Source organism: Hylobates moloch, unplaced genomic scaffold (assembly GCF_009828535.3).
Source record: "Hylobates moloch isolate HMO894 unplaced genomic scaffold, HMol_V3 SCAFFOLD_7, whole genome shotgun sequence".
NCBI lineage: Eukaryota > Metazoa > Chordata > Mammalia > Primates > Hylobatidae > Hylobates > Hylobates moloch.
In genome coordinates, this window is record NW_026652282.1 from 53,289,527 (window position 1) to 53,317,479 (window position 27,953).

Here is a 27,953-nt window from a genome sequence, read left to right on the forward strand (position 1 = left end):
GACTGAGCAAGGATGGGTAGGAAATATGATGGGGAGAGTCCTACGGAAGAGAATGGATGAAGTGTTTCAAGAGGTGAGGCAGTTTAGCCAAAAGAAGAGAAGTTTTTCCTGTGGACCTGAGATCTTCAGGCCTTTGAGGAGCTGTTAGGGACAACAGGGGATCTGTGTGGCCTCAGGGAGGAGAACTGAGATCCATGGATGGAAGCCATAGAGAAAAGGAGTTCAGACACGGCAAGAACTTTCTAGGAGCCAGAGCTGTCCAGAGAAGGAAAAGATAGCTGTGATAGGTAGTGAGCTCCCCATCAGTGGAAAGTTGCAGTCAGGGGCTGAGCAAGCATCTGTCAGGGCCCAGGGTCTGGGCCCTGAGTGGGGGTGGGGCTGGAAGGCCAGGACGTGGAAGGCTAGGGGCTGTGACCGGGGTGGGAGAGGAGCCGGGTGGGTCTGGGTGGGGAGTGGTAGCTACCCTCGGTCCGCCCGAGCCCAGCCGGGCCCCCCACGTGGCCGCTGTGGCCTGGCTGCGCCGGGCCAGGCCAGGCGGGGCTGGGCGGGGCAAGGCCAGCGGTCGGCGGGGAGGCGGGCGCGAGGGCGGGGAGCGGCGCGGAAGCCGGGCCACATAAAGGAGCGGGCGGCGCGACAGGGGCGGCTCTTTCCTGGGTGGGGTTTGTGAAGTCGTGGCCCGTTAGCAGGAAGCCTAACAGTCGCCCCGACGCTAGGGAGGGACCCAATCTGAGTCCCCGGCCAGCCGAATCCGAGCCGTGTGTACTGCGTGCTCAGCACTGCCCGACAGTCCTAGCTAAACTTCGCCAACTCCGCTGCCTTTGCCGCCACCATGCCCAAAACGGTGAGTGCCGGGGGTGGGCGCTGTGGACCCCAATGGCTCTGGCTGAGCCTCATAGCCCTTTGCTGATGGCTGAGGGCTTGGCCAGTCACCGGCCCGCCTGGGACGCCGCGCCCTCCGCCATAGCCAAGGGCAGGGAGGGGACCGGAGTGGGATCCTGGTCTGGTGCGCCCTCAGGGGTTGAGGGGGTGTCCAGGCTGGAAGTTTGGACGGGGCGAGGCCTGCCTCTTTCTCAAGTCCCAGTTCCCTGTGTCTGAGATGCAACAGTGAGGACGGCTTCGTTGGGGCCTGCGGTTTCCCCTTTTCCCTGATGGGCCATGGGCACAGAGGAGAGGATTCTGGTCCAGAAGACAACACTTTCCCCAACCCAGGAATTGGCACCTTTCTGGGGCAAGGCTGCCAATGTCCAAGAGGGGACATGGGAACAGAGAAGCAGGGAGGAAGGAGGGAGCTTCTCGGGGCGGATCCGGCACCCCCACTCATCTTTCCCACAGCCTCACCGGGTGGCTCCAGCTGTTTCCCACTAGGAGGTGAGGAGAGAGATGCGAGGAAATAGTCATCGAGGCTGCACCCGAGAGCACCAACACTTATTTAGGCACCAGTCTGAGGAGAGGCCTACCCCATCTCCTGGGAGAGAGGACAGGTTTCTCCCTCCTCTCCACCCCCAAATCCCTGCCCCTCCTGTTGCTTAATGCCTCTCTATCTCCTCCTATCCCCTCCAGACTATTTTGTGTGGTGTGGGTTCTCTCGTGGGGCCACACCTTTCTAGAGTGGTGGTTGATTTGGGGATGCGTCTCCACCCCACTGGCTGTTATGAGAGGAACAGAAGCCTCCTGGGAGTGGGGATAGGGGGGCCGGATGCCCAGGAGGGAGAGGGGAGGAGGGGTGTGCCTGACTAATGAGCTCTGCTTGCTTTTGTGCAAGTCATGCCAAATGGCTGCTGAGGCCCTTCCCTTGCTCAGAAAGGCCTGGTGACCACCCTGGCTTGAGTCCCTTAGGCCAAACAGCTTGTTGAGCTGGCCTGGGCAATGCAGTGCTCCCAGACATGTCTCCCCAGGACTGCTTGAGCCTTGTAGAGGTGAGATAGTGACTAGTAGCCTTGAAAAGGGCTGAAGACCCCTGGGATGAGAGGAGGCGAGTTGGGGGCCCAGCCTTTTGGGTTTGTGATGAGCTTTGGTTGCCACGTTACTGTATACCAGCCTCACTGCCAAGTCGTTCTTGCCTTTCCAGAACCTTGTCCTTCAGAAACACCAAGTTTTCAAAAAGTATGTGCTTTCACTGTCTATCTCCTTTAAATTGCTTGTGGTTTTAGGACATGAGGCTTTTACACAATTTCTTCCCTAACCCCCGCCCCCAAAGAGAGAGAGTAATGGTTTTGGAGAACGGGGAAAATATCCCATTGTCTGCCAAAACAGGATTATAAAGATCCTGTCAGGAGCGGCTCTTTGGGTCTGTCTCTGTGGTTGACTCCTGACTCCTCTTAAGGTGCGGCTTTGCCTGAACAGTTGGGTGGATCTCTGGGAATAGACATTGCTCCACGGCCTTTCTTCTGTAGTGGCATATCTCATCCTCAGTTTGAGATAGCCCACTTTGAAACACAGCTTCATGGGCCTGGAAGTCGCTTCAAACTTGCATTAACCGTCTCATCTGAGTCAAAGTGGCAAAGAAGACAAGACAGCGTGTTTATTGTTTCCCTGGGAATGGAGAGAGAATGGAGTATAAGTTGTTTGTAGTCAGGCCTGGAGTAATGAGGGTACCTAAATACTGAAGGCATTTTTATGCAGATTGACTGAAACCTGAATCAAATTGGAAGGAGAGGGCTGAATTTTGATAGACTGGAAGTATTAGAGAATTTTCTATGTTTTGACTCAAGGAATGGTCAACTTTTAGGAAAAGCAACTATATTATGTCTGTTAAGATCGTAGAATCTTAACCTGAAAGGGACCTTGGAGACTATCTATTTAGTACAACTCTCTTAAAAAAAAAAAAAAACAAAAACTAAAACAAAAAACTAATAAGGATATTGAGACCTACAGGGAAAGACCTACCTAAGGGCACATGGTGCCTGAGCCAAGATTGGGGTCCAGGCTTTCTGATGCTCATCTCATTGACCCTCTATTCTGACCCAATGATTGAGTTCTTGACATTTGAGTTGCCTTTCTTGCTCCAAACAAATTGCCCCCTGTTCTCAGACCTTTATGGTCCTCAGATAAAAGGAAATGAGTAATTTGAGCAAGGTGGCCAAGGTTGACATTTGTGTGGTCTCCTGGTAAGGTTCAGTAGTGTCACCAGGTGCCTTCTGTTACTTTTCTTATTCCTCATACCAAGGCCAAGGTGTGCAGGGGCACACCCTAGTTCACTGAATACCAACCAGTAATTTTAATTAAAAGGGGAAAAAATTTCCCTTTCTCTGCTCCATTTTCATTTATGTGCTTTAGGCTATTTCTAGCGTGTGACAGATAGAGAAAAGTAGTGGAAAATCGAACTCGTTCATTCATATTGCAGCATGTCTACAGCCTATCTAGGGTCGGTTTCACTTTTATAGCTAATTGTCCCTCCTAGTCAGCCCAACCTCCCCTACATCTGTTAAAACATGGCGGCCGGGTGTGGTGGCTCAAGCCAGTAATCCCAGCACTTTGGGAGGCCGAGGCAGGCGGATCATGAGGTCAGGAGTTCGAGACCAGCCTGACCAACATGGTGAAACCCCGTCTCTACTAAAATTACAAAAATTAGCCGGACATGGTGGTGTGCGCCTGTAATCCCAGCTACTTGGGAGGCTGAGGCAGGAAAATCACTTGAACCTGGGAGGCGGAGGTTGCAGTGAGCCGAGATCACGCCACTGCACTCCAGCCTGGGCGACAGAGCGAGACTCCATCTCAAAAACAAAAAAAGCAAAAAAACAAAAAAACATGCCTCACTACCCACTGCCACCCTTGCCTTCTTGCCGTTCCTTGGACTCTGCTTCTGGTTGCCAGTTTCCTGAGTCTGCTTTAGTAGCCAGAATGGAAAAGCTTATTAATTGCCATCTACATTTTTTGGTGATGTTGACAGTTATATATATATATATATATATATTTTTAAAAAGGCCTTTCCCCCTCCCTACCTTCTTTAATTTTTTTTCTTTTAGGATCACAAAGGCTTTGAGGCTTTCTTGGATTTCCTAAAAAAAGAGTGTTTTGGATTTTCGAGATGTTCTTGAGTTTCTGGTTTCCTTCCTTGGGATTTATTAAATGCTAGTATTGAAAAGGCTCTCCACAACTATAAAGTCCAATTCCTCTCATTGTATAGATGATGAAAATGAAACTCATGTTAGGGGGAGACTAACCTAGAGTGATGCAGTATGCCAGTTGCAAAGCTAGGACTTGAATCTAGGTCTTAGTTAGAGGGTCAGTCTTGGTGAAACACCTCTTTGATCTGCTGGGGTTTTAGCCATAGAACGACAGATCAGGGGAAAGGCAATCGAGTGGTCATTTGATGGGACCATCAATGTGAGCAGACATAGAGCCTAGATCCTTGAAGTATTTGAAGGTGTTTGGGTCAGCATTCAGCTAAACTTTAACAGGGGCTATGTGGACTGTTTATTCTCCTGCCATTCCTAGCATTACTTGAGCCACTCGAGTGGCACTAAAGTGGTACTTGGTAAATAGGAGCCAGAATCTCAGTCTTTTAACCCTTGAACCAGCCCTGCCTACAGACTTAAGTGTGGGGAAAAGGATCAGGAAGAGAGGTCATATGAGAGAGGATCCTGCATCTCTCCACTTGGGTTCTTCGGTTCACTTGGCCCTTTGTGAAAGTGTAGATGATAGAGACAGAGCAGGAACCATCTTGGGAATTTCCTTTACGCTTTTCTTTTAACAGCCCTCTGGGTAGGGAGGGGGCTGGTGGGGCAGGAAGGCCTTTGTGGGACCCACATCAACTAATCTATACTCTCTCATGTTAGGCTTGGAGAGGGAAAGGTTGCTCTGTGAGTTAGTGATAGAAGTAGTATTGATCACTAACCTTCTAACTTTCCATTCTCTATCTGCCTGCAACAGTAGCTTGTTTTAGGGTGTTGTTCTTACTTTTCTCTTACCTCCTCCTCCCATGAAACTACTTTACCGAATGATGGAGCTGGAAAGGACATTTGGAAGTCATCTAGTCTATTTCCCCTGCCTCCAAATCTGATTCTCTCTGGATGAGATAATATGACAGCTACAATTATTCTGAACTCTGTTCTAGTGTTGCATGGCAACAGCCTGTCTTAGGTCCCTTTGTATCTTTCTGGGAGTTTCCCCCACTGGAATTTCTAGATTCAGGGTCCCCAGAGGGGAGAAGATCTGGCTACCAACACTATCAGAGTTAGGCCTTTCATAACCATAGCTGCTGGAAATTCGGCATTGTTACAGATTGTGAATAGTCTGTCTCTAATCTTTCAAAGATAGAATTGAATTTATCGTGTGCCTCTTTCCTAACTCACAATTTTCTTTCCCTGCCACCTGCTCTATTACTTTGCTTGCAAAAAGGAAAAAAACAGGGTACAAATGTGGTCTCCTTTGGGGTAGTCTGTTGGTTCAAGTGAAGGGGGTGGTCTTTTCATTACTGACTGGCTTGCTGTCCATCCCTCCTTCCATTTCGTGCTTGACAGAGCTGAAAAAATTTTCAATTCCAGGTTCTAATCTGTGGTATAGAAGTTGTCACTTTGGAGGGTTAGCTCAGGATTCCATGAATTTGGAAGGTGGGTGCTGGGAAATGGAAGGCAACACTGAACTGAGAATTTTTCTTCTCTTTCCATACAAGAAGAACTTCTCTCCTGTCCTCAGTAAAGTGAGCCAAATGAAGTGGAACTTTAGGCAAGTCCTTTCTTCAGGCCCTCTGTCTCTCCAGCTTGTCATGAGGGAGCTGTACCAGTGATGGGTAAACTCTAGGAATCCCTCCAGTACTGATGTTTTTGAGAATCTTGATGGTATAGCATTGAGTCTCTTATTTGTATGTTCATTCCTTCAGACATTGTTTCTTCAACATTTGGGCACCTTCCTTGTGCCAGGCAGTATTGGAAATACAAAATTGAACAGGGCTTATTAAAATGTATCCTCTTGTCCCGTTATACTTCTTGAGTGCTGTTTCTTCTTAAGTGCTGAGTTCAGAATGGACTGTTTCTCACATGGGAGTTGGTTTGTTTCATTAGTAGATCCAAGAAGAATACTGGCTTGAGTACTCTTGGCCATTTCTTCCCGAGTCATAGGAGAGAAAGGGCTGTGTCTTTCCTTACTGTGGAAAGAAATACACCAAGTGAGAGTATATTATGAAGGCTATGGGTTGACTGAAAAGCTTTGGACAAACACTGGAAGCTTCATAGATTTTCCTGCCATTCTTCCCTCATTTTTCAATGACTGCCTGCCTGATAGTAGAATAGTCCCTTTTATTTCTGCTGAAAGGAAGGCCCGGAAGCTACTAGATTATGTTTCAGATTTTCTTCTAACATGGTAAGTGTGGTAGTTAGATATATTGGTAGATATTGAGGCCTTCCTAAGGGCTCCTAAACAAGCCTCCTAAAGTATCTACCACCAGTGAGCTGAGGACTGGCTATTGTGGGGTACAGCTTTTTTTTTTTGATACGGAGTTTTGCTGTTGTTCAGGCTGGAGTGCAATGGCACGATCTCGGCTCACTGCAACCTCTGCCTCCCGAGTTCAAACGATTCTCCTGCCTCAGGCTCCCGAGTAGCTGGGATTACAGGCATGTGCCACCATGCCCGGCTAATTCTGTATGGGGTACAGCATTTCAAAGGCATTTGCATCTAGGGCAACCCAGAGCTTCCCTAGCCTTAAGCTTTCCTTTAGCTGGTTGTTCTGGATGGGCAGGGTTTCTCACAGGAGTGTTTTGAACCACGGAACAACTGAGCTGGCCTTAAATCTTCTGCCTCAGCCTTTATCTTCTCGATGGGGGCACTAAAGTCCAGAAAAGGGAAAGGATTTGAGTGAACTGGTTATAGTGCCAGGACTAAAACCTAACTTGCTTGGCTCCAGTGTAGGGGAGGGACGGTGAATGCCTACCTTCTAAATGGCACTCACTGCGAGGTGCTCAGTGTCTTCTCCCTCTGTGCTGGTGGTGACATGACCACGGAGTTATGGCCATGGGAAGAGCAAGTTCTTCTGAGTGCGTAGAGCTGACCTCATGGGTTTCTTTATTTGGAAATGGTTCAGGCTCTGACCTTGTCTCAGGAACTCTTTGTAGCATTTCCCAGGAAGGTAAGTGTTTTGCTTTGGCTTGTGACGGGTGGTGGAAGGCATATGTGTAGGCTGAAGGGAGGTAGAGAGAGGACACTAGTCACATTTTCCTGCTTGAGACTAGGCCTTGCTGTCCTAAGAAACTTTAGGGAGTAATTTCTTCATCGTATTCATAGCCAGAGGGATTAGGCAGCTTGTTCGAGGTCACATAAAGTTGGTAATAGTATTGAAAGGAGAACTTGGATTTCCTAATTCCCAAGTTAGTGGTCTCCCACTAGACTTGGCTGTCTTAGAAGGATGACTCCACCCAGAGAGCACAGACTTCCAGAGAGCTGGCTCTGTGGTGATTACATTAACAAGATGGCTAAAATGGAGTTCCCCTAAAATAGCTTTGCTATAGCAGGTTTTTCTGGGATCTCCAATGACTGTCTTCTTGTCCTGCCTACCCCTCACCCCAGTTCCCTGCTTTCTCTTTGTCCTGTTTAATTTTAAGCTCTGACCTCTTTGAATTCTGAATTCTGACTCAGTGCTCCAGCTTGATCTGTCCCTTGAGTTAGGAGAACAGTATGGCACTTTTTCAATTTAGTGACAATATTTGCTGCTGTAGCAAATTGTTTGAATGCAGACTGGAATCTCCTGGCCTCAAAGTTCACCACTCACCTCTAGGTGCTTATAGGCCAAGCCTGGGGCAGGAAGCTAAAAAAGACCTTTCAAGCCTCCATGGAAAGGAAGCATAGAGTAGTGTTGGAAAACAGACTCTGGAACTAGACTGCCTAGACTCAAATCCCAGCTCTGCGACCAACTAGTTATATAGCCTTGGACAAGTTATTTAACTTCTGCACCTCATTTTCCTTAACCATAAATAATAATAGTACTTAACAGGGTTGCTGTGAGGATTACATGAGGTAATTTATGTAAAGGGCTTAGAACTGTGCCTAGAATCTAACAAGTGATATACAAATGTTATGATTATTTATTGAATTACTATATGCCTCACTTTGTGCTAGATAGGATGGATAAGAAAGAAGACAGGTAGTTGAATTCTTACCATTTAATGAGTGGTTACTATGTACTATTTACCATAAGGGATAGAAATAAATGAAGAGGTGATACAATTGCTGCCTTCAAAGATCTCCTATCTCCTATTTAATTGGGGATTTAGGGCTAATTCACTTAAAAACGGCTTGAGAAAAATATATACTTTGCATGGCATTTTCTACAACTTTTTGAGGAGAAAGGGTTTACTGGGACATGAACAGAGCCTTAAAGGGTGTGTACACTTGGGAGCAGTGGCCGTTCTGGGTGGGAAAGTGATGTGTTTTTGGTATGTGGGTGTAAACCAATGGCCCTAGACTGATGCTCTCTTGAAAGTTACTGTATCTGAAGTCAAGGGAAGCTTGAGGTACTGACTGATTCAAGGGGAGCCACAGATGTAAGCATAGACGAAGCTACTCTTTCTAGGGTAATTTGGATCCAACAATCCTTTCTTAATTGGCAAACAAGGGTCTGTGGGGGAGACCATACCTCTGGTTTTCCAGAATTGGGCAAATTAATTTTTTTTTTGAGATGGAGTCTCGCTCTGTTGCCCAGGCTGGAGTGCAATGGCACAATCTTGGCTCACTGCAACCTCCGCCTCCTGGGTTCAAGCAATTCTCGTGCCTTAGCCTCCCAAATAGCTGGGATTACAGGCATGCACCACCATGCCCAACCAATTTTTGTATTTTTAGTAGAGATGGGGTTTCACCATGTTGGCCAGGCTGGTCTTGAACTCCTGACCTCAACTGATCTGCCCGCCTCAGCCTCCCAAAGTGGTGGGATTACAGGTGTGAGCCACCACGCCCGGCCTGGGCAAATTAATTTTTAAAAATGTTGCTTTTATTGCCCAAGTAGGTATGTGAGAGGGTCTTTTCTGCATGCTTACACATGAACTAAACCAAAGAATAGAGCTTGGCAATAACTTTATGTCAGCAGCCTAGAAACAGCTTTTAATTCTCTCATTGACTTTGCTGTAAAATCAGGTATTTGGGAAAGGGTGGAGATGGCGGGGAGGATTTCTCAGTGTGTGGTTGTTAGAGGTGGAGGAGTATGATGTTTTCTGGCCAGGGCACAGTTGCAGCATCTGGGTCTTGAATTTGGAGAAAAGGCCTTTTGGGCAACTTTCAAAGCACAGCCCTTTGTCTGTGCCTAATGACACAGATACCAAATCTGATACTCCTTTCAATCAGCTTGTTGTGGCATAAGGTAAGTGTTGACATAGCTCTTAGGCCACTAGTATGGCAAATGGCTCTGTACTTGCTTAGTAGAACTGTTTTGCCAGTTATGTTCTGTGATTGGTGACTTCGAATATTGGAGTTTCTTCCCATTCCTGGCAACCCTTCTACCCTGTGGGAATTTGATAGATACTTCATGCATCCAGGGTAGTGATCAGGGCCTAATGAGAGAAGAGTTGAGATATGACAATTTGGTTGTACAAAACAAGATATAATCCTGAAAATTTTTTTCCTGGGTATATATTTGGGAAGTGACTGGGGCCAAGGCCTAGGAGGGGGAACAAGGCATACCTGTCAGGCTTGATCAGTATTTCTTTCCCTCTCTTTAACCTTGGCCTCCATTAAATACCTGAGAAGGATCAAGTCTTATTTTTCTCAAGTTGTGTGTTCAGATAAGGTTCCTGATCTTACTTTCTTGATCTAATCTGCCTTCCCTCCAACCCATGATCCATTTCTTTTTTTTTCTTTTCTTTTCTTTTTTTTGAGACGGAGTCTTGCTCTGTTGCCCAGGCTGGAGTGCAGTGGCATGATTTTGGCTCACTGCAACCCCCATCTCCTGGGTTCAAGAGATTCTCCTGCCTCAGCCACCGAGTAGCTGGGACTACAGGCGTGCGCCACCACGCCTGGCTAATTTTTATATTTTTTTAGTAGAGACGAGGTTTCACCATGTTGGCCAGGCTGGTCTTGAACTCCTGACCTCAGGTGATCTGCCTGCTTCAGCCTCCCAAAGTGCTGGGATTACAGGCGTGAGGCACCGCGCCTGGCCGATCCATTTATTTTTTCAGATTCTCAGCCTGGATGTTTGATGAAGCTCACCAAGAGCCTCTTTTTTATCTGTTGTAATTTTTAACTGAGGTTGACTAATCTCTGGTATGGAGTTGGAGGGTGAGGGTCAAGGTAACAGTCAATCTGGGCATCATTAGTTAAGTCGTACGAATCTTTGCTATTTTCAAGGGTTTTAAGTGAGCTAAACTCCTCTCCAAACATCCTTGTAGATACTTGTGGGAGACTGACTAATTCCTTTACAAAGAAGAATAGTCACATAACTTCTTTGCCTTTTAATTTTCCTTTTCTCCAACATGAAAATATCAGCAATATTAGAAAGAGGCAAATGGAGTTTGAGTGTGGTGGCTCATGCCTGTAATCCCAGCACTTTGAGAGGCCGAGGCAGGTGGATCATTTGAGGTCAGAAATTTGAGACCAGCCTGGCCAATATGGTGAAACCTCATCTCTACTAAAAATAGAAAAAATAGCTGGGTGTGTTGGTAGGTGCCTGCAATCCCAGCTACTCGGGAGACTGAGGCAGGAGAATCACTTGAACCTAGGAGGTGGAGGTTGCAGTGAGCTGAGATCACGCCATTGCACTCCAGCCTGGGTGACAAAGCAAGAGACTCTGTCTAAAAAAAAAAAAAGAAAGAAAAAAGAAATATGTAAATGGAAAAGAACAAACCCCCCTCCCAGGTTCCTTATTCCCCTTGGTGCCTGGGCCATTGTAGATCTAGCATATGCTTGGTGGGAACATCTACCATTTGTTTTAGGGTTACACTACATCTTTCTGCTTTGAGTACTTGAAGAGTTGCTCCAGAAGGGCCTGATGTGGGCCTGGTGAAAATCTAGCCTAGTTGCCTTTCTGTCTGCCATAGCCTGGGCATTTTCCTAAGGTTGGGAGTTTTTTTCCTTCTGGCCTTAGGCCAGTTGCCAGAGGAAACCGATGACTAAAGGCTTCCTCCCTGCGACGTCAACTTCTGGAACCTTTCCTGATGATTCCTACCAGTCAAGTCTGCCTTATTTGGCTATTTTCTCCCCCCTCAAGTTACTCCCTCTCCTTGCCACCCCACCTCAACTAGTCCTCTGTTCTCCTTTAGTACAGGGAATGCCTTCTTCAAGTTTATACAATACCACCTGCAAACTTCTTTTCTTCTTGTTTAGAGTCCTAATATGGGGGAGGAGTGGGGAAGGAGAGAGGAAGATGGGAGAGCTCTGGAATGACTGTGATTTCTCCACCCTGCTTTCTTATCTCCCCTTATCCTCTTGGCACTGCCTGGTCACTCCTCTCCAGCTTCTTACCTAGATCTCTGACAGCCTAGGAGTGGTCTCGATTGGCCTAAAGAGGTTCAGAGTATGGGGGTGGGATGGGGCTAGGGCTTTCAGCACTTGAAACTATTTCTTTGGATTAGGTAAAGCCTTCCAGTTGGTAAGTCTAGTTCTTTAAGTATGCCTGTTGTATGCCTAGCCTGCTCACTTGGCTTTCCTGGGTGGGCTGAGTCTAAGTTCCCTCTACCTCCCCTTCCCAGTCCTGAGCTGTCTAACTTTAGGTTAGAAGAGCTGAGCTTTTGACACTTACAGCTTGGGGCACTTGTCTGGGTGTCTTTAAAAATACCTTTCAGTAAAAAATGGTACAATGGAAAGAAGAGTGAGATATTTGGTTTTTAATCTCTGCCTGTGTGACCTTGGGCAAGTCACTTTTATGAGGCTTAATTTTCTTATCTACAAAATAGAGACATTTGCTTTTTCTGACATTCTGATTATTTGTGCCCAGTCTTTAAGAGGCTAGGAAAGGGTTCTTGGAAAGCGTGTAGCAGAGCAGAGTGGTGACTTTTCGGAGAAGCTTCCTTTTCCCATTTAGAATGGCATTGAGTGTGTCATTTTCTCCTCTGGCTATCTATATGTAAGCAGCCCCCTCTATTTCAGTGAGCTGTGCTCTGGATATACTGGATCTACCTACCAGAGAGCTCATTGTGGAGATCCTGGCTTGGAGAGACAACTGTTGACTACATGCCTTGGGTGGGGTCTTGGAGTCCAGCCTGCAGACTACAGTTGCTGGCTATTTTTGGTCATCTGTGACTCAGGAAGAATAGAAGACCCTTGGATTGGTCATTGTTCCATCAGGGAAAGGGAAGACAAAGAAGCAAACTAAAACTGAGCACATACGAGATTTCACTTCCTTTACTCCCTCCCCCACAACATCCCTTTTTGTAGGGCTATGAAATTGCTTTTGACTGAGTCTTAAATTGCTAAGCTCCCTTTCCCCTTCCTCTATCTGAGTCATTGTTGACTATGTTGCCCTTGGACGGGGAGAGCTAGGTGATGTGGGCTTGGGTGGAGCAAAAGGGAGAATTTCTAGTCAGGAAGATTGCCACACACCTAGTGTTGGGCTTTCAACTGATCCTGTATTTTGTAAATATGGTTTCCTTTGGTATTAGTCCTGGAGATCAAAGGAGAGGGACTTCTGAATTTTCTGTGAGGGCCTACAAGGCTGATAGGGAATAAGCAAGTTTCTGGGAAAGGTGTACCCTTCATTGGATCTGTTTTTACCCATCCTCTACTTCTTCCTCCTTTTCTTCCTTCTCACTGACACTTTATCCAGTGCTTGCTTGTGAAACAAGGATCCCACATTGGATCTCAGCCACCTAAGAGGTGGCCATGAACATAAACCTTACCTGCTCTGAGCCCCCTGGAGAAAGCACAAGAAGAAGTCTTCACATCTGTTTTCCTTCCTTTAGAAACAAGTTCCTTGGGCATCCTTGGGCAGTTTAACCAGAGAAGCCTTAGTTGGGTAGTGCTGGGCAGTGCTGTTAGGGGGAAGATTCTTCTCCAGCATTGAGCTGGAATGGCCTGTGGGCTATGCAGGAGCTTGCTGCTGGAAGCAGCTGCCTCGCTGGAAGCTTCTCATTCTTCCTAGGTGCCTCACATGGGTTGTTAGCGATGCCAGTTGTAGGTGGTGGATCAAAATGGCTGTTGGTTTGGGAAGGTAGGCAAGCAGGTGGAGGAAGAAAGAATGTAGAGTCAAATGGAAGAAGAGTGGTTCTTTTTTTTATATTTCCCCTTTTTTTAAAACTCAGCATGGCATATGACAAAGTTTAGCAAATAGAGAGAGAAATTGTGTATAAATTCATCATTTTAACATGGCAATAATTATTTGTATTTCTTGTCATATCTCATATATGTACCTTAGTTTTTGATGGTGCAATCATAGTGTACATAAAAAAGTTCTCCTTCTTTCCCTTACTTAACACATCACTAAAAACTTAGATAAATGCTATTTAACTTTAAGAAATGAACATTCTGGCCGGGCGCAGTGGCTCATGCTTGTAATCCCAGCACTTTGGGAGGCCGAGGTGGGCGGATCACGAGGTCAGGAGATCGAGACCACGGTGAAACCCCGTCTCTACCAAAAATACAAAAAATTAGCCGGGCGTGGTGGCGGGCGCCTGTAGTCCCAGCTACTCGGAGAGGCTGAGGCAGGAGAATGGCGTGAACCCGGGAGGCGGAGGTTGCAGTGAGCCGAGATCGCGCCACTGCCCCCCCCCGGGGGCAAAAAAAAAAACCCCCCTCTCTAAAAAAAAAAAAAAAAAAAAAAAAAAAAGAAATGAACATTCTAATGGCCATGTAAAATTCTATTCAAAGGCTATGCCATAATTTAAAACCATTCTCCTTTTGGGGAGCATTTAGATTACTCCCAGCATTTGCTAGTATTGATAACATTCCCATGAATGTGAAAAGAGAAAATTGAACAACAGGTGCTGGAGAGGCTGTGGAGAAATAGGAACACTTTTACACTGTTGGTGGGACTGTAAACTAGTTCAACCATTGTGGAAGTCAGTGTGGCGATTCCTCAGGGATCTAGAACTAGAAATACCATTTGACCCAGCCATCCCATTACTGGGTATATACACAAAGGACTATAAATCATGCTGCTATAAAGACACATGCACACGTATGTTTATTGCGGCACTATTCACAATAGCAAAGAGTTGGAACCAACCCAAATGTCCAACAACGATAGACTGGATTAAGAAAATGTGGCACATATACACCATGGAATACTATGCAGCCATAAAAAATGATGAGTTCGTGTCCTTTGTAGGGACATGGATGAAACTGGAAAACATCATTCTCAGTAAACTATCGCAAGGACAAAAAACCAAACACCGCATGTTCTCACTCATAGGTGGGAATTGAACAATGAGAACTCATGGACACAGGAAGGGGAACATCACACTCCGGGGACTGTTGTGGGGTGGGGGGAGGGGGGAGGGACAGCATTAGGAGATACACCTAATGCTAAATGACGAGTTAATGGGTGCAGGAAATCAACATGGCACATGGATACATATGTAACAAACCTGCACATTGTGCACATGTACCCTAAAACCTAAAGTATAATAAAAAAAAAAGTAAATAAATAAAAAAAAAAGAATCAATGAATAGAAAAGAGAAAATTGAAACCTCTTAGCATGGCATATAGGGAGGTCCCTTTGGTACCTCGCCTCATTCTAGCTTCCTCTCCCAACTCAGCTCTCATTTATTCCCACATGTATGCTATGTGGTAGCTTTGTGGGCCCAAGGTTTCCCAAGTCCAAGTAAGCTATACCCGTCCTTTTTCTTTTTTTCATCTAGCTTTCTAAGTTTGAATTTGTTTTGTTTCATTTTGTTTTTTTGAGACAGAGTCTCACTCTGTTGCCCAGGCTGGAGTGCAGTGGTCCAATCTTGGCTCACTGTAACCTCCACCTCCTGGGTTCAAGCGATTCTTGTGCCTCAGCCTCCCCAGCAGCTGGGATTACAGGCATGTGCCACCGAACCTGGCTAATTTTTGTATTTTTTTAGTAGAGACAGGGTTTTACCATGTTGGCTAGGCTGGTCTTGAACTCCTGGCCTAAGGTGATTCACCCACCTCAGCCTCCCAAAGTGCTGGGATTACAGGCATGAGCCGCCACACCTGGCCATGATTTTTTTTTTTAACTGTGGAAAGCAATGTCATACCTCTTCTTTCTGCTTTAGCCTATGTTCTTTCCTTCAGCTTGAAATTTCAGGTGCCTCTTCTTCATCTCCCCCACTACTCCATGTCACTTCCACTGGAAACTTTCTTTATTACTCCCAGATGGTATTGTACTATCTTCTATGTTTCCACTGTACTTTGTAAGAACTTCTGTTATGTTATTTACCATGTGGAATTGCAGCCATCTGGGCTCCTAGGCTTGCTGTTTCATTAAACGTGTGCATTTGGAAGCTTCTAGCTCTTCCTGCCTCAAGAAGGGGCCATTCTCCAGGTGGAGGTGGTTAGGAATGGACAAACCTTTGAGGAGCATTTGGTCAGTAATACACATGGTGAGGGAGAAGCAGTAGCAATGAATGCAGGGGATCCAACAGTGTTGGATGAGCACCTGGTAAGGCATACTAACCACTAGTAATAGAGAAAATACACCTTGGAGAAGGGACAGGTGTATTAGCACCTATGGGGAAGAGAGGCTTGAGTGTAAGTACAGAGAAAGCCTAGCTGGCCTTGAGTCACCAGTGCAAATTCTGAAACCATTCCAGATTTTAGTTCTCCATCTGTGGAATGGAAAGAGTAATAATAGCATCCTACTTTTTAGGGTTATGCCGAGGATTCATTCAGTGCACTAATGCATCTGCAAGTAGTCTGTGAGATGTGAGGCACAAAGGAAGGAAGGTAGGCCCAGGACACTCCAGTATGTTTGTTCCAGTTGGCCTTTTAAAGTTCTGTCCTATATATGATTCCAATCAAGCCTCTGAACCCAGAATGCCAGATGCTACAGTTTCTCTGAACCCCACATAGGTGCCACTACAGCCTGTTTTTTATTTTTTTTAAGTAGGAAGTATGCAGGGAAGTACCATCTCCTCACTCATTTGAGCAGCATGACTCCAACTGGCCCTAGCACAACCCTACTCAAGAATGACCACAAGTGCCTGGGGAGGGAGGTGCCACCTTCACCTTATCTCTTTAGTATAAAAGAAGTGGTTTAGAGTAGAGGGTTTCCTAACATCCCTTTAGCTATAGGTAGAAGTATAGAAGCTGCAGTGAAACTGAGCACCTTTCAGGTCTTCTGGTCTGAAGCTTGCCATGCACTGTGGGAAGGACAGATCTTGATGTCTGTCACTAACTGTATACTCTTCAGAGGCCTGCCCATCTGTCCTAGGAAAACAGTTCATGAAGAACCATCTAAGCCAAATTCAAGGTCTTTGAGTGGAGAATCTCAATTAATTGCTTTTTGTTTTCACCACATACTACCCATGGCTTCTTTTGTTGTTTTTATTGTTGTTGTTGGGACTCTTGGCTTCTTGCTGCTGCCTTGGCCATTTGCATACCCCTAGTCCACCCCAGGACTTTATGTTTTGTAAGGAAGCAAATTACCTGAGCCAGTGGAAGATCTACTGGTCACCTATTAATCAACATGAAGAAGGGACTTGCTCAAGGTCATGTATTGAGGCAGAAGCAGAAACTGGTATTGAAGGCAAGACTCTCAGGAGTGTGTTCTTTCCATTATGTCAGTCTAGCCCACTAGTGTGTAAGCTTCATGAGAACAGAGATGGTTTCCCACCGCCCATTGTATCCCCGGTACCTAACACAATGATGCCTGGCATAAAGTAGATTCTCAACAAATATTTATTGAATAGATATGTTAATAGCTACTATTTTCATGTTGGAACTGTCTTCTTTAGATTCCTTTAGCTAGATCTACCAGATAGCCAAACAACAATTCCATTGATCCACTGGAAACTACCTAATGTGGACTCAGCTGGGCCCTGGCAGAATGGAACAGGGTAGCGCCGGGGAATGGGAAGGCATTGTCTCTCTTGTGCACTTTGGAGAGACTGTTTATCTGTGAGTGGCCAGCATGTTCATAGCCATTTCTGCTCCCTTTTCCCATATCTTCACATAATACAGTAGTGTGCATGTCAAGTGGGAATATTCAAATCAAAGCTTTTTGTGGATTCTAACAGGCAGCCATGCAAACATTTCTGTCCACTTTTGTGAAGTAGCCCAAAGTTTGGCTGTACAATACATATTTGAGATATTACTCAATTTTTTATTTTTTGTATTTGTGCTGCTCATTATGACATGGCCAGCAGGCAGGGCTGCATTGCATAATTTAATCCTGAGAGGTTTGTGCACCTGAGGTTTAGGGATTTGGCTGGGCCCTGTGCTGAGGCCTAGGAAGAGACAGGCACAGATCAGTGGGGATAGCAAGGAAGTCCTGGAGATCGTAATGTTGGGGCATCCAGTGGATATCCACTCTTGCTATTGCTACTGTTGCCACCACCACCACCACCACAACCACCACAACCACCACCACCACCACCACCACCCAGGCTGCTTTAGGCCCCAGAGCTGCTTATCTTTGCAGACTTGGTATGTTTTGGCCAAGGTAGGCTAATTTTGGGGGCAGTAGGAGATATTTTCCTCCCATCCACTCCTGAGAGAGGGGTAGGGCCAGCATTTGAGAGGTGTAGATTTATGCTTACTAGGTAAGGTTGGCTGTCCTAAAATAGAGAGAGCTTCTGAAGTTCACCTAGTCTTTAAGGGACTTTTCCCATCTGTTTTTTTAGTCCTGAGCCATATAAGGAAATTTAACAAACACAATCTCTGCTGTGTGGTAGGACAGATTTAAATAAATACAGACTTTGTTTTACAATTTTGGATTAATTTTTCATTATGAAACTAAACATATTTGTTGTAAGAAATGAAACAGCATTGAAAAATATAAAGCCTCCTGTCTTCTGCCCCGACTGTATTCTCCAGAGACAACCATCATTAACCAGTTAGTTATGTGAACATAGACTCTTTTTTTTCTTTCTTTCTCTTTTTTTTTTTTTTGAGATGGAGTCTTGCTCTGTTGCCCAGGCTGGAGTGCAGTGATGCGATCTTGGCTCACTGCAACCTCCGCCTCCCAGGTTCAGGTGATTCTCATGCCTCAGTCTCCCAAGTAGCTGGGGTTATAGGCGCCTACCACCATGTCCAGCTATTTTTTTCTATTTTTAGTAGAAATGTGGTCTTGCCATGTTGGCCAGCCTGGTCTTGAACTCCTGACCTCAGGTGGTCCGCCCACCTCGGCCTCTCAAAATGTGGGGATTACAGGCACGAGCCACTGCGCCCAGCCCATAGACTCTTTTTTCATGCATTTGTATATATATGCCTTTAAATGCACGGATAGTACAAATCCGTATTGTTCTGCCTTTTTAACTTAGTATGTGCTGGCCATCTTTTAATGTCAAATCCGATTTTAAAGTCTGCAGGGGCTCATTAATAAGCAAATCAACAAATAGGTAGAACACTTTTTAAACATTAAAATCTTTTTTTTTCTTTTTTTTTTTGAGACGGAGTTTTGCTCTTTTTGCCCAGGCTGGAGTGCAATAGCACGATCTCGGCTCACTGCAACCTCTGCCTCCCGGGTTCAAGCTATTCTCCTGCCTCAGCCTCCCAAGTAACTGGGATTACAGGCACATGCCACCACACCAGACTAATTTTGTATTTTTAGTAGAGATGGGGTTTCACCATGTTGGTCAGGCTTGTCTCGGAACTCCTGACCTCCAGTAATCCACCCGCCTCGGCCTCCCAAAGTGCTGGGATTATAAGCGTGAGCCACTCTGCCTGGCCAAAAAAGCTTTTTTATATAGAGACAGCATCTCACTCTGTTACCCAGTCCGGAGTGAAGTGGTGTGATCATAGCACACTGTAACCTCCAACTCTTGGGCTTAAGCAATCCTCCTGTCTCAGCCCTCTGAGTGGCTAAGACTACAGGTGCATTCTACCATGCCCAGTTATTTTTTTTATTTTTTGTATGATTAAAGGCGTGAGCCACCAACGCCTGGATGAATTGGTGGAACACTTAAGATCTACACAAATAAAGGGGCCATACTCTTCATTAAGTGGAAAATAAAGAAGATGTAATGAGGATTTGTCTGTCTGAGAGGGAAGGCTTTCTGAAGATGTGATATGTGAACCCTTCTGTTGGGATGAAAGATGATGGTAGCTGCTCCCCTTTCCACGCTCAGTAGGCCCCACCTATAGAGATTGTCTAAATGAGCTCAGTGGAGTGATTAGTGGTAGGATAAACTTATTTTCTATGCTTAGCATGGTCCCCTTCCTGTTTTGTGGTTTTGCCAGCTTGGGGTGGTTTGATTCCAGACAGTACCTGACTGAGAATCCTGCACCTCAGAAGACCTCTGGCTGTTGGAGCTGTCTGAGGTGAAGGAAAGAAACTTTGTGAGTGTACATATGTGTGTGTTTGTGGTAGGCACATGCTTTTCCAGTGTTTTCCACAGAAGAGCAGTGGAGGCTGGTCCAATGGTAGTGGGTTGTCAGAACTTATTAGCGTTACTAAAGTTTTTGTTTTTGTTTTTTTGAGACAGTCTTGCTCTGTCACCCAGGTTGGAGTGCAGTGGTATGATCTTGCCTCACGGTAGCCTCCACCTTCCAGGTTCAAGCAGTTCTCATGCCTCAGCCTCCCAAGTATAGGCGTGCACCACTGTGCCTGGCCAATTTTAATATTTTTAGTAGAAACAGGTTTTTGCCATGTTGGCCAGGCTGGTCTTGAACTGTTGGCTTCAAACAATCTTCCTGCCTTGACCTCCCAAAGTGTTGGGATTGCAGGCATGAGCCACCACGCCTCAGCCACTGAAGTGAGTGTACAACCCCCCACTGCTAAATTTGACTGGCTTAAAAACAAACAAACAAACAAACAAGAGCTGTGGAAGGGTCTGTCAATTATCAGAGAAGCTAGATTAGAATCCCCTTCCTAACGACATACACATCAGGAATCTTGTCCAGGTGGTAGGAAAGTGGAATTTTGCACAGCACTCAGCTGTAGGTGAGCCACCAGTTGAATAATTGAGGAAGGTAGTGATTTGTGAAATACAAATATTTTGAAAGAAAAATTCTAGCCTAGTGGTCACTGGTCCTGGTCTTAGAAGCTTTCTAACTTGAGGGTATTGATTATGTTGAAGGAACCAGGCCAGTAGAGGAGAAGCAGAATTACCAGAAATGCTGGCTCTATTCTGCCCACTCATGGCAGGCCCCACCTTTCTCTTGCCTTTTTATTCCCAGACTTCCACAGTGGGTGGGGCAGAGTTCTGCTTGCCCAGCCTTTAATCCTGGAACCTCTGCTACCAGAGGTTGACTCTGACTGGGCTAGGCCCACAGGCCACTGCAGGCATTATTCCCTTCCCCTTCAGACAAACAGGAAGCTGCCTGCACACTCTTAGTGATTGGCACTTTCAGGAGCTTTGTGGGGCAGGGAGTTTGAGATCAGGTTCCAAAAGGAAAAGGAAATGACATTTTAAATAATTTTTTGGGCTACTTGAGAAGGTGGGGATCCAAAGTATCTCCAGGCATTTATTGTAGGCCAGGCTTGTAGGAGTATCTGTGTTTCCATACTTACTTGCTGTTTGACCTTGGAGAAATCCCTTAACCTCCCTGAGCCTCCACTTCTCCCGTTGGTAAAGTGGGAATGATTATGTGTTAACCTCAGAGTTGGTGGGAAACTTGGATAAGTTAGCAGTGGAAGGCTCTGAAATGTTAGCTCTGTAGAAAATCAAGTGTACAGGATTCAGGTGCTCAGAGAAGTTTAAATCATGTTTTAATAGTCTCTGTTGACAAAAGCAGTAGAGTATATCAGTAGATGAAAGACTTTCAGCTCACCACTAAGAATAGTTATGATCCTTAAAAGGGTGAGCCTGAGTTATCAGAAAATGTTCACTTCTGTGATACAGCTCATTTATAGACCATTTAGGACCAATGAGGCATTGCCATATAATCATCTCTCAACCATCCATAATAAAACTCTCTTCTCGGCCAGGCGTGGTGGCTCATGCCTGTAATCCCAGCACTTTGGGAGGCTGAGGTGGGTGGATCATGAGGTCAGGAGTTTGAGACCAGCCTGACCAACATGGTGAAACCCCGTCTCTACGGCTACTCAGGAGGCTGAGGCAGGAGAATCGCTTGAATCTGGGAGGTGGAGGTTGCAGTGAGCTGAGATTGAGCCACTGCACTCCAGCCTGGGCGACAGAGCGAGACTGTGTCTCAAAAAACAAACACACAAACAAACAAACAAATCCCCTCTCTTCTCAGCTACCTGTGGACTGCCTGTTCTAAATAATGTGAGCTCAGGGAATACAGGCTCTTCTGATAATCCAAATAACACATAATTAGTTACGCAAACGTGTCCTAAAAGTTTCCAGGGTGAAGTGGTTAGGTTGCTGTTGCTGAGTAATCCATAGAGTATTACTCTTATGTTGATGTGGGTAACTGACCTTAACTATAAGGAAAATGGTGAACTCTGCATTCTGGATCAAGGAAAGTGATAGATTTCTACTTCTCAGGTCATTTGTGCCTTCTCTGACCATCCCTCCAGCTGTGAACTCAGGTAGAGGCAGCACATTTATGAGAATCGGATTGGAAAGGAGGCAATCCTTCAAAGATTGGAGGTTGAGAAGACATGTTTGAGTGTGCCCTGCATAGACTTTTATTCCAGGGAGAGTTGAGTAATTCTCCCTTCACTACACTCTACTGAGATTGTCCTTTGGCAAGAAAAACCAAGCCTAAAGAAAATCTTAAAAGAGCCATTAGGAACCTCTTGGGGCAAGTCCTTCTGGAATCTCTAGCTGTTTAACAACCCAGAAAAGGAAATTCTAGGGTTAGGAAGCTGGAAAGGATTTATAATTTTAGGGGATAGCTGCCCATTTTCCAAATAGTTTTCTGTTTAAAATAGCCAAGAAGGATGTGAACTGAAGGAATCTCTTGACAGGTTGGCTGGCATTGCCCTGTAATTTTCTTCCAGTGTCCAAGTAATGATAATTCTCTATATTTGTAACAAGTTTCATAGTTGTAAAACTCTTTCTTATTGTTATTACTATGTCATTTGATATTCATCAACTCTCTACAATTGGCAGGTTAGGAATTACTATCTTTTTTAAAATTATTTTTTAAAATAGAGACAGGATTTCACTGTGTTGGCCAGCCTAGTCGCGAACTCCTGGGCTCAAGAGATCGGCCCACTTCGGCCTCTCAAAGTGCTGGGATTACAGGTGTGAGCCAACACACCCAGCCAGGAATTATTATCTTTACTTTTACATAAGGGAAAACTGGAGCTCAAAGACTTTAAGTGGCTGCAAAAATTACTCAGCTAATGAGTAATGGAGACAAGACTTGATTGGGAGACAGAAGACTTTGGTTTTCGACTATGCACGGTGTGGAGTGTGGGAAGGGAAGGCAGTGTTGTTTCATAAAGGCCTGGACTTAAGCTCTGGTCATGGTTAGGTCAGAGTTCTGAAGCTAGAAAGGAAGTTTCAGCTTTAAACATTTGGCCCTTCCCCTGTTCCAGTGGTTGCCCAACCTCTTTTCAGTCTCTCTTCTAAATATTGTAAGTCAAGACTAATGTTTAGAGAGAGAGCACTTGGGGACTGTGTGGGGATGGCCACCTGTTATATTTGTGTCCTGCCTACTTGGGGCCTGGCCTGACTCTGGTTTTGCAACTGGCTTCCTGTGTAACTCATTCTTGGTAGTGTGAGACCACTGCCTTCAAGGCTAATTGTGCTTTCCACCTGGTTGAGCCAATAACTTATTTTGTTTTGCCATGCTCCTGGACATATAGGAGTTGCTTGTTAGTAGGTGAGAATTGTTTGGGGGCTGCTTAGACCTAGCTAATGTAGGGTCTTGTTTGTACCTTGGTGGGAGCAAGAGCATCAGTCCAACTTTTTGTTGAGAGGAAGAGGTATTGGAGAATCATGGAAAGGGCACTCTTTTTTAGTTGAAGAGCTGTTGTTTATTCTGGGCCCTGCTGTTAGCTTTCCAGAGCAATCTTGACCAAGTCCTTGCTCCTTTTTGGGCCATAGCCTGTTCCACAAGAGGTTGGTTTGGCTAATCTCTAAGGGCTATTTCCTGCTCTGAAGCTCTGATTTATTCAGAAATGTTATACTCCCCTAACAATGGAGGCTGGTCTGCCCCACCATGGGTACGGGAATGGTGGCACACATCTCAGAAATGGTTTTGTTCTGTGGGGAACTGAGCCAAATGGACAACTCTACCAGCTCTGAAAAGTTGGAAGTGGTCAGCTGTGTCTGAATTTTGTAAGGGAGCATAACTGGGTGGAGGGGTGAGCAGGCATCATTAGAGGCCAGATGTGGATGAGGAGGGAAGAGGTGCCCTGGAGAGGTAGTTCATAGAGAACCCACCAGAAACAGGTGATAAACTGACATCATGAGGTAGATGGTTTATCCCAGTCCATGGCCAGGTAGTTCCTGGTCACAAGCAGTTGGTACGCCCTCAGGAATGTGATACCATCACATGGGAATGTGTCACTAGAGCAGCCAAAAGGCTGTGGATGCAGGAAGAGCAGCTCTCTCTTGTCACCATTCCCTCTGTGAAGGGTGGGAGGTTCTTAAAATTGGGCCATAGAGACCATATGTGGCAAATGAAAAAAACAATGCACAATGGCAGATAGGACTGGTCCTTTAGTGAAAGGAAAAGTTGTAATGCTTGCTTGATGTCAAAGCATGTGGGGTTGGATTTGCTAGTTCCAATACATTTTAATTTTTTTTCTTGTGGACTTGAAGCAAGGTTTGGAAAAAGGGGGAAATTTGAACTCATGACCCTAGGAGACCAGAATGAAGCTTAATGTTGACTGTTAGAGCTGCCCTTCTTATAGTAGGGGGCTGAGTTTTGCATGGAGCCATCTAGGCTCCCTGCCTTTTCATCTACCTTGGCCAGGGAGTACCTGGGGAAGTCCAGCTTGCCTGTGTAATTGATCTTGACCAGTTTGTAGGAGCACGTGTAGACTCTGATTAATTGGTTTGGGTTAAGGCTTTGGGAATCAATATTTTCTGAGCACTCCTACAGGGAATTCTAACATTGGGCAAAGGTTGATTACTACATCTCTAAGAGAAGCCTCTCCTTGCTACATGTGACAAAACTGAACCAGAGAAAGGGGAGGGAGGCCTGTGCCCATGTCAATATGGCATGGATACAGCTGATCTGAGCACTGAGCTAATGCTTTTTCCAGGGCTCTTTGGAGTCTTCTAACAGTTCAATTGGGCATCCTCTAAACTTGGTCAGAGGTCCAGGAGGAGATAGTAGTTATGGCCCCCAACCCACAAGTGCTGGAGGAAGGGGTGGGGTTAACTAATTGCACCCAAGGGAGGTGAGCAGCCCTTTTTAGAGAGTGAGTTCACTGTCTGGGCATGAGCAGACCAGTGGTTGGGGGAAAGGGGAAGGATAGAACAGGATAGGAGGTGAGTAATGCTGTGGGCATCAAGACATTCAGTTAGTGGGAACATTATAGGGAGTTGGTGAGCTCAAGGACCTGGTGACTTCACTCCTCAGATCCATATGGACTTGCAGGGCTGGAGCCCTGTCTCAGTGTCCAAGACTTGTGTCTTGTGCTTGGGAACTGAGGACTGCTTGTTCTCTGCTTCCTGCTTCAGCTGGATGGCCTTTACACTTGATTAGGGAGTGAGCCCAGCCATAGAGCAGCCTCTCCTTGGCCCCAGCCCCTACTGCTACTGTCCTTTCAGAGTGGATCAAGCTCTCGCACATGTTGGGGCACACCATATCACAGTGTGGTCTTTGATTATTTTTCCATTGTTTTACATGTAGTATCCCGATTAGAGAATAAGCTCCTTCTATAGTAGGAAAGAGGGCTTTGTTCCAAGTCCTTCCTGGGGGCATGGGAAGGTGCTTAATGGAGAAAAGCAAGCAGCATGAGTAGGACACTTTGGGTTTCTTTTCTCTCGCCAGTATCAAAAGGAACTTTTCTTAGGAGAGAAAGGTAACTGGGAGCTTTAGGGTGGATACAGTACACACTTCATTCTGTGGGGTCCAAGAATTATGTCTTTTTCCTACTAGATGGGGAACCCCTTGAAGTGGTACTTGTCATAGTCTCTGTATTCCCAGTGCAGAGTAAAATACCCCACACTTTGCAGGGGTTCAATAGCTGCTGAATTGGTTTAAGGGCATTTTTTGTCTTATCCTCTCACTGAGTCAGATTAGATTCCCTAGAAGCCCCCTATCTCCTGGCTGAAGACTATGGAAGCTAACGGAGGAGGAAAGGAAGGGCTGCATCCATGGTTGGCTGTCTGTGGCACCTCTTGGATCCAGAAATCCACCTATAATTCTCAGCAGTAGTTAACTTTTCAGGTGTATATACTTTCACATATAGATGTTTTTTATTTCTTTTCTTTTCCTTTTTTTTTTTTTGAGATGGAGTTTTGCTCTTGTTGCCCAGGCTGGAGTGCAATGGCGCAATCTCGACTCACTGCAACTTTCACCTCCTGGGTTCAAGTGATTCTCCTGCCTCAGCCTCCCGAGTAGCTGGGATTACAGGTACCCGCCACCACGCCTGGTTTTTTGTATTTTTAGTAGAGATGGGGTTTCACCATGTTGGCCAGGCTGGTCTTGAACGCCTGGCCTTAGGTAATCCACCCACCTCAGCCTCCCAAAGTGCTGGGATTACAGGCGTGAGCCACCGTTCCCAGCTCTTTTCTTTTTCTAGAGGGGGAACAAGTGTGAAGAGCCAGGGTGGGAGGTTAGAAGGTAAGCACTCTGGAATGGTTGTTTCTTCCCACCACTTTTGAGAGAAGGGCCAAGCAGATCATGAACATCCTAGACTTAGTCCAGAGGAGAAAGGCCTTAGTGTAGTGTTGGCCACTAATGGAGGTCATTAGCCGTGGGGCTCTGTGGTGGCCTTCTTTCATTCTTAGCCTCTCACTCCCATTGAGTTTGGCATCCTTAGCTTGATTTCCTTTTATTCTCCAAACCTTTTCTGAGGGAATAGGGAGAGAAGCAAGGCACACATATTCCTTTGCTTCTTGAGCCCTTAATTGGCCAGCTGGGAGGGATCCGCTTCTTGCTTTTTTCTTCTTCATGCATGCCTCTTGCTCTCTAAGGTCAGGGGTTTGAGCCAGAGGCCTGGGAGTCAGGTACTTTATGGCTCAGCCCCTGGCCTGGGGCCTCCTATTGTGGGGATCAGCTTGGCCCAGGGCCTTCCTAGTATGAGAATGAGCTTTTGGGGAAGATGGTTAGTGGTCTAAGCTTATTATCTATTTTTTCTGCCAGTGCCTTTGCATAGGAAGGGAGTAGGCTGCTATATATGATTAATTGGTATGTGGGCCAGTTATCTTTGGCTAGCTTTCAGATAAAACCTTTGCTGTCCATCTTTTTTGGAAAGTGGAATGTGAAAAGAGGTATTTATCCAGGTTTGAGGCCTTGCAGATAGTCAGTTGGGTTATCAGGCTACTAGTATTTGGTTTAGTCTAGGAATTGGTGAACTTGCCTGTTGGACCAGTTTTTGTATGTATCATAAGTTTTACAATTTTAAAAGCATTTTTTGTTTGTTTGTTTTTGTTTTTTTGTTTTGTTGTTTTGTTTTGAGATGGAGTTTCGCTCTTGTTGCCCAGGCTGGAGTGCGGTGGCATGATCTCGGCTCACTGCAACTTCTGCCTCCCGGGTTCAAGTGATTCTCCTGCCTCAGCCTCCTGAGTAGCTGGGATTACAGGCGCCCACCACCACTCCCAGCTAAATTTTGTATTTTTAGTAGATACGAGGTTTTGCCATGTTGGCCAGGCTGGTCTCGAACTCCTGGCCTCATGTGATCCTCCCACCTCGGCCAGCGTTGTTTTTTTAAAGAAGAAAAAAGAATATGTAACCGAGACTATAAGTGGCTTAGAGAGACAGTTTGCCAATCTCTGCTAGTCTATGCTTTAGGCTGCCAATTTATTATATACCTATTTCTTATATACTCATGACTTCTTTGTAGTCACCTCTTTCCTGAGCCAGACACACTGCAGGCCTTTGAATCCTGCTTCTTGTAGCCAATCATAAATACCTTCCATGTTGGTTACTAACTAACCAAACCATTTTGTCTCCTTCCATGTATACATGGGGTCTGTGGTCACCTACGGTTAGAATTAAAATTGTACTTTTCAAAAAGCAGCTCCTAGATTCATTGATTTTTTGAAGGGTTTTTTGTTTCTCTAGCTCCTTCAGTTCTGCTCTGATCTTAGTTATTTCTTGCCTTCTGATAGCTTTTGAATGTGTTTGCTCTTGCTTCTCTAGTTCTTTTAATTGTGATGTTAGGGTGTTGATTTTAGATCTTTCCTGCTTTCTCTTGTGGGCATTTAGTGCTATAAATTTCCCTTTAGGGACTAAAGAATATTTATGAGTAGTCAATGAGTGAGGTTGGCTTAAATGGTTTTCAGGTGATAATTAATGGTGAGCATCCTAAGTAGAGTTGCCTCAGGTCTTCCTGTGATTTTTTGGGGGGCCCTAGAGTCTGATCAACATTGCTCAAGTTGATTCAAGAGAAAGGAGGGTGGTAGTTATAAGATAAATGATAGACCAAATATTAGAATCATTTTAACCATTATTTAATGCTGCAGGACTTTGGGTAATGTATTTAATGTCTCTGAACCTTAATTTCCCCATCTTTAAAATGGAGGATAGTGGGCCGGGTGCGGCAGCTCACGCCTGTAATCCCAGTGCTTTGGGAGGCCGAGGCCGGCAGATCACAAGGTCAGGAGATCAAGACCATCCTGGCTAACACGGTGAAACCCCGTCTCTACTAAAAATACAAAAAATTAGCCGGGCATGGTGGCATGTGCCTGTATTCCCAGCTATTCGGGAGGCTGAGGCAGGAGAATCACTTGAACCCGGGAGGTGGAGGTTGCAGTGAGCCGAGATCGCACCACTGCACTACAGCCTGGGTGACAGAGCAAGACTCCATCTCAAACAAACAAACAAACAAAAAACAAAAAAGAACCCAAAATGGAGGATAGTTATGATACCTACTTCACTGAGATTTATGAGAGTTAAAAGAGCTTAAGAGTATGAGTATATCTAGGAGAGTACC

The 27,953-nt window shown here is 45.6% G+C and overlaps 1 protein-coding gene across 1 annotated transcript in view; it reads left to right on the top strand.

Annotated features, from left to right (window-relative positions):
* The first annotated feature begins 630 nt into the window (after positions 1 to 630).
* The window catches only part of MSN (moesin), a 74,510-nt gene continuing 47,187 nt past the window's right edge, over positions 631 to 27,953 (top strand). The window contains exon 1 of the mRNA XM_032757079.2: positions 631 to 841. Coding sequence (XP_032612970.1) covers positions 830 to 841 — 12 coding nt within the window. The 5' untranslated portion in view covers positions 631 to 829. The remainder of the gene's footprint in view (positions 842 to 27,953) is intronic.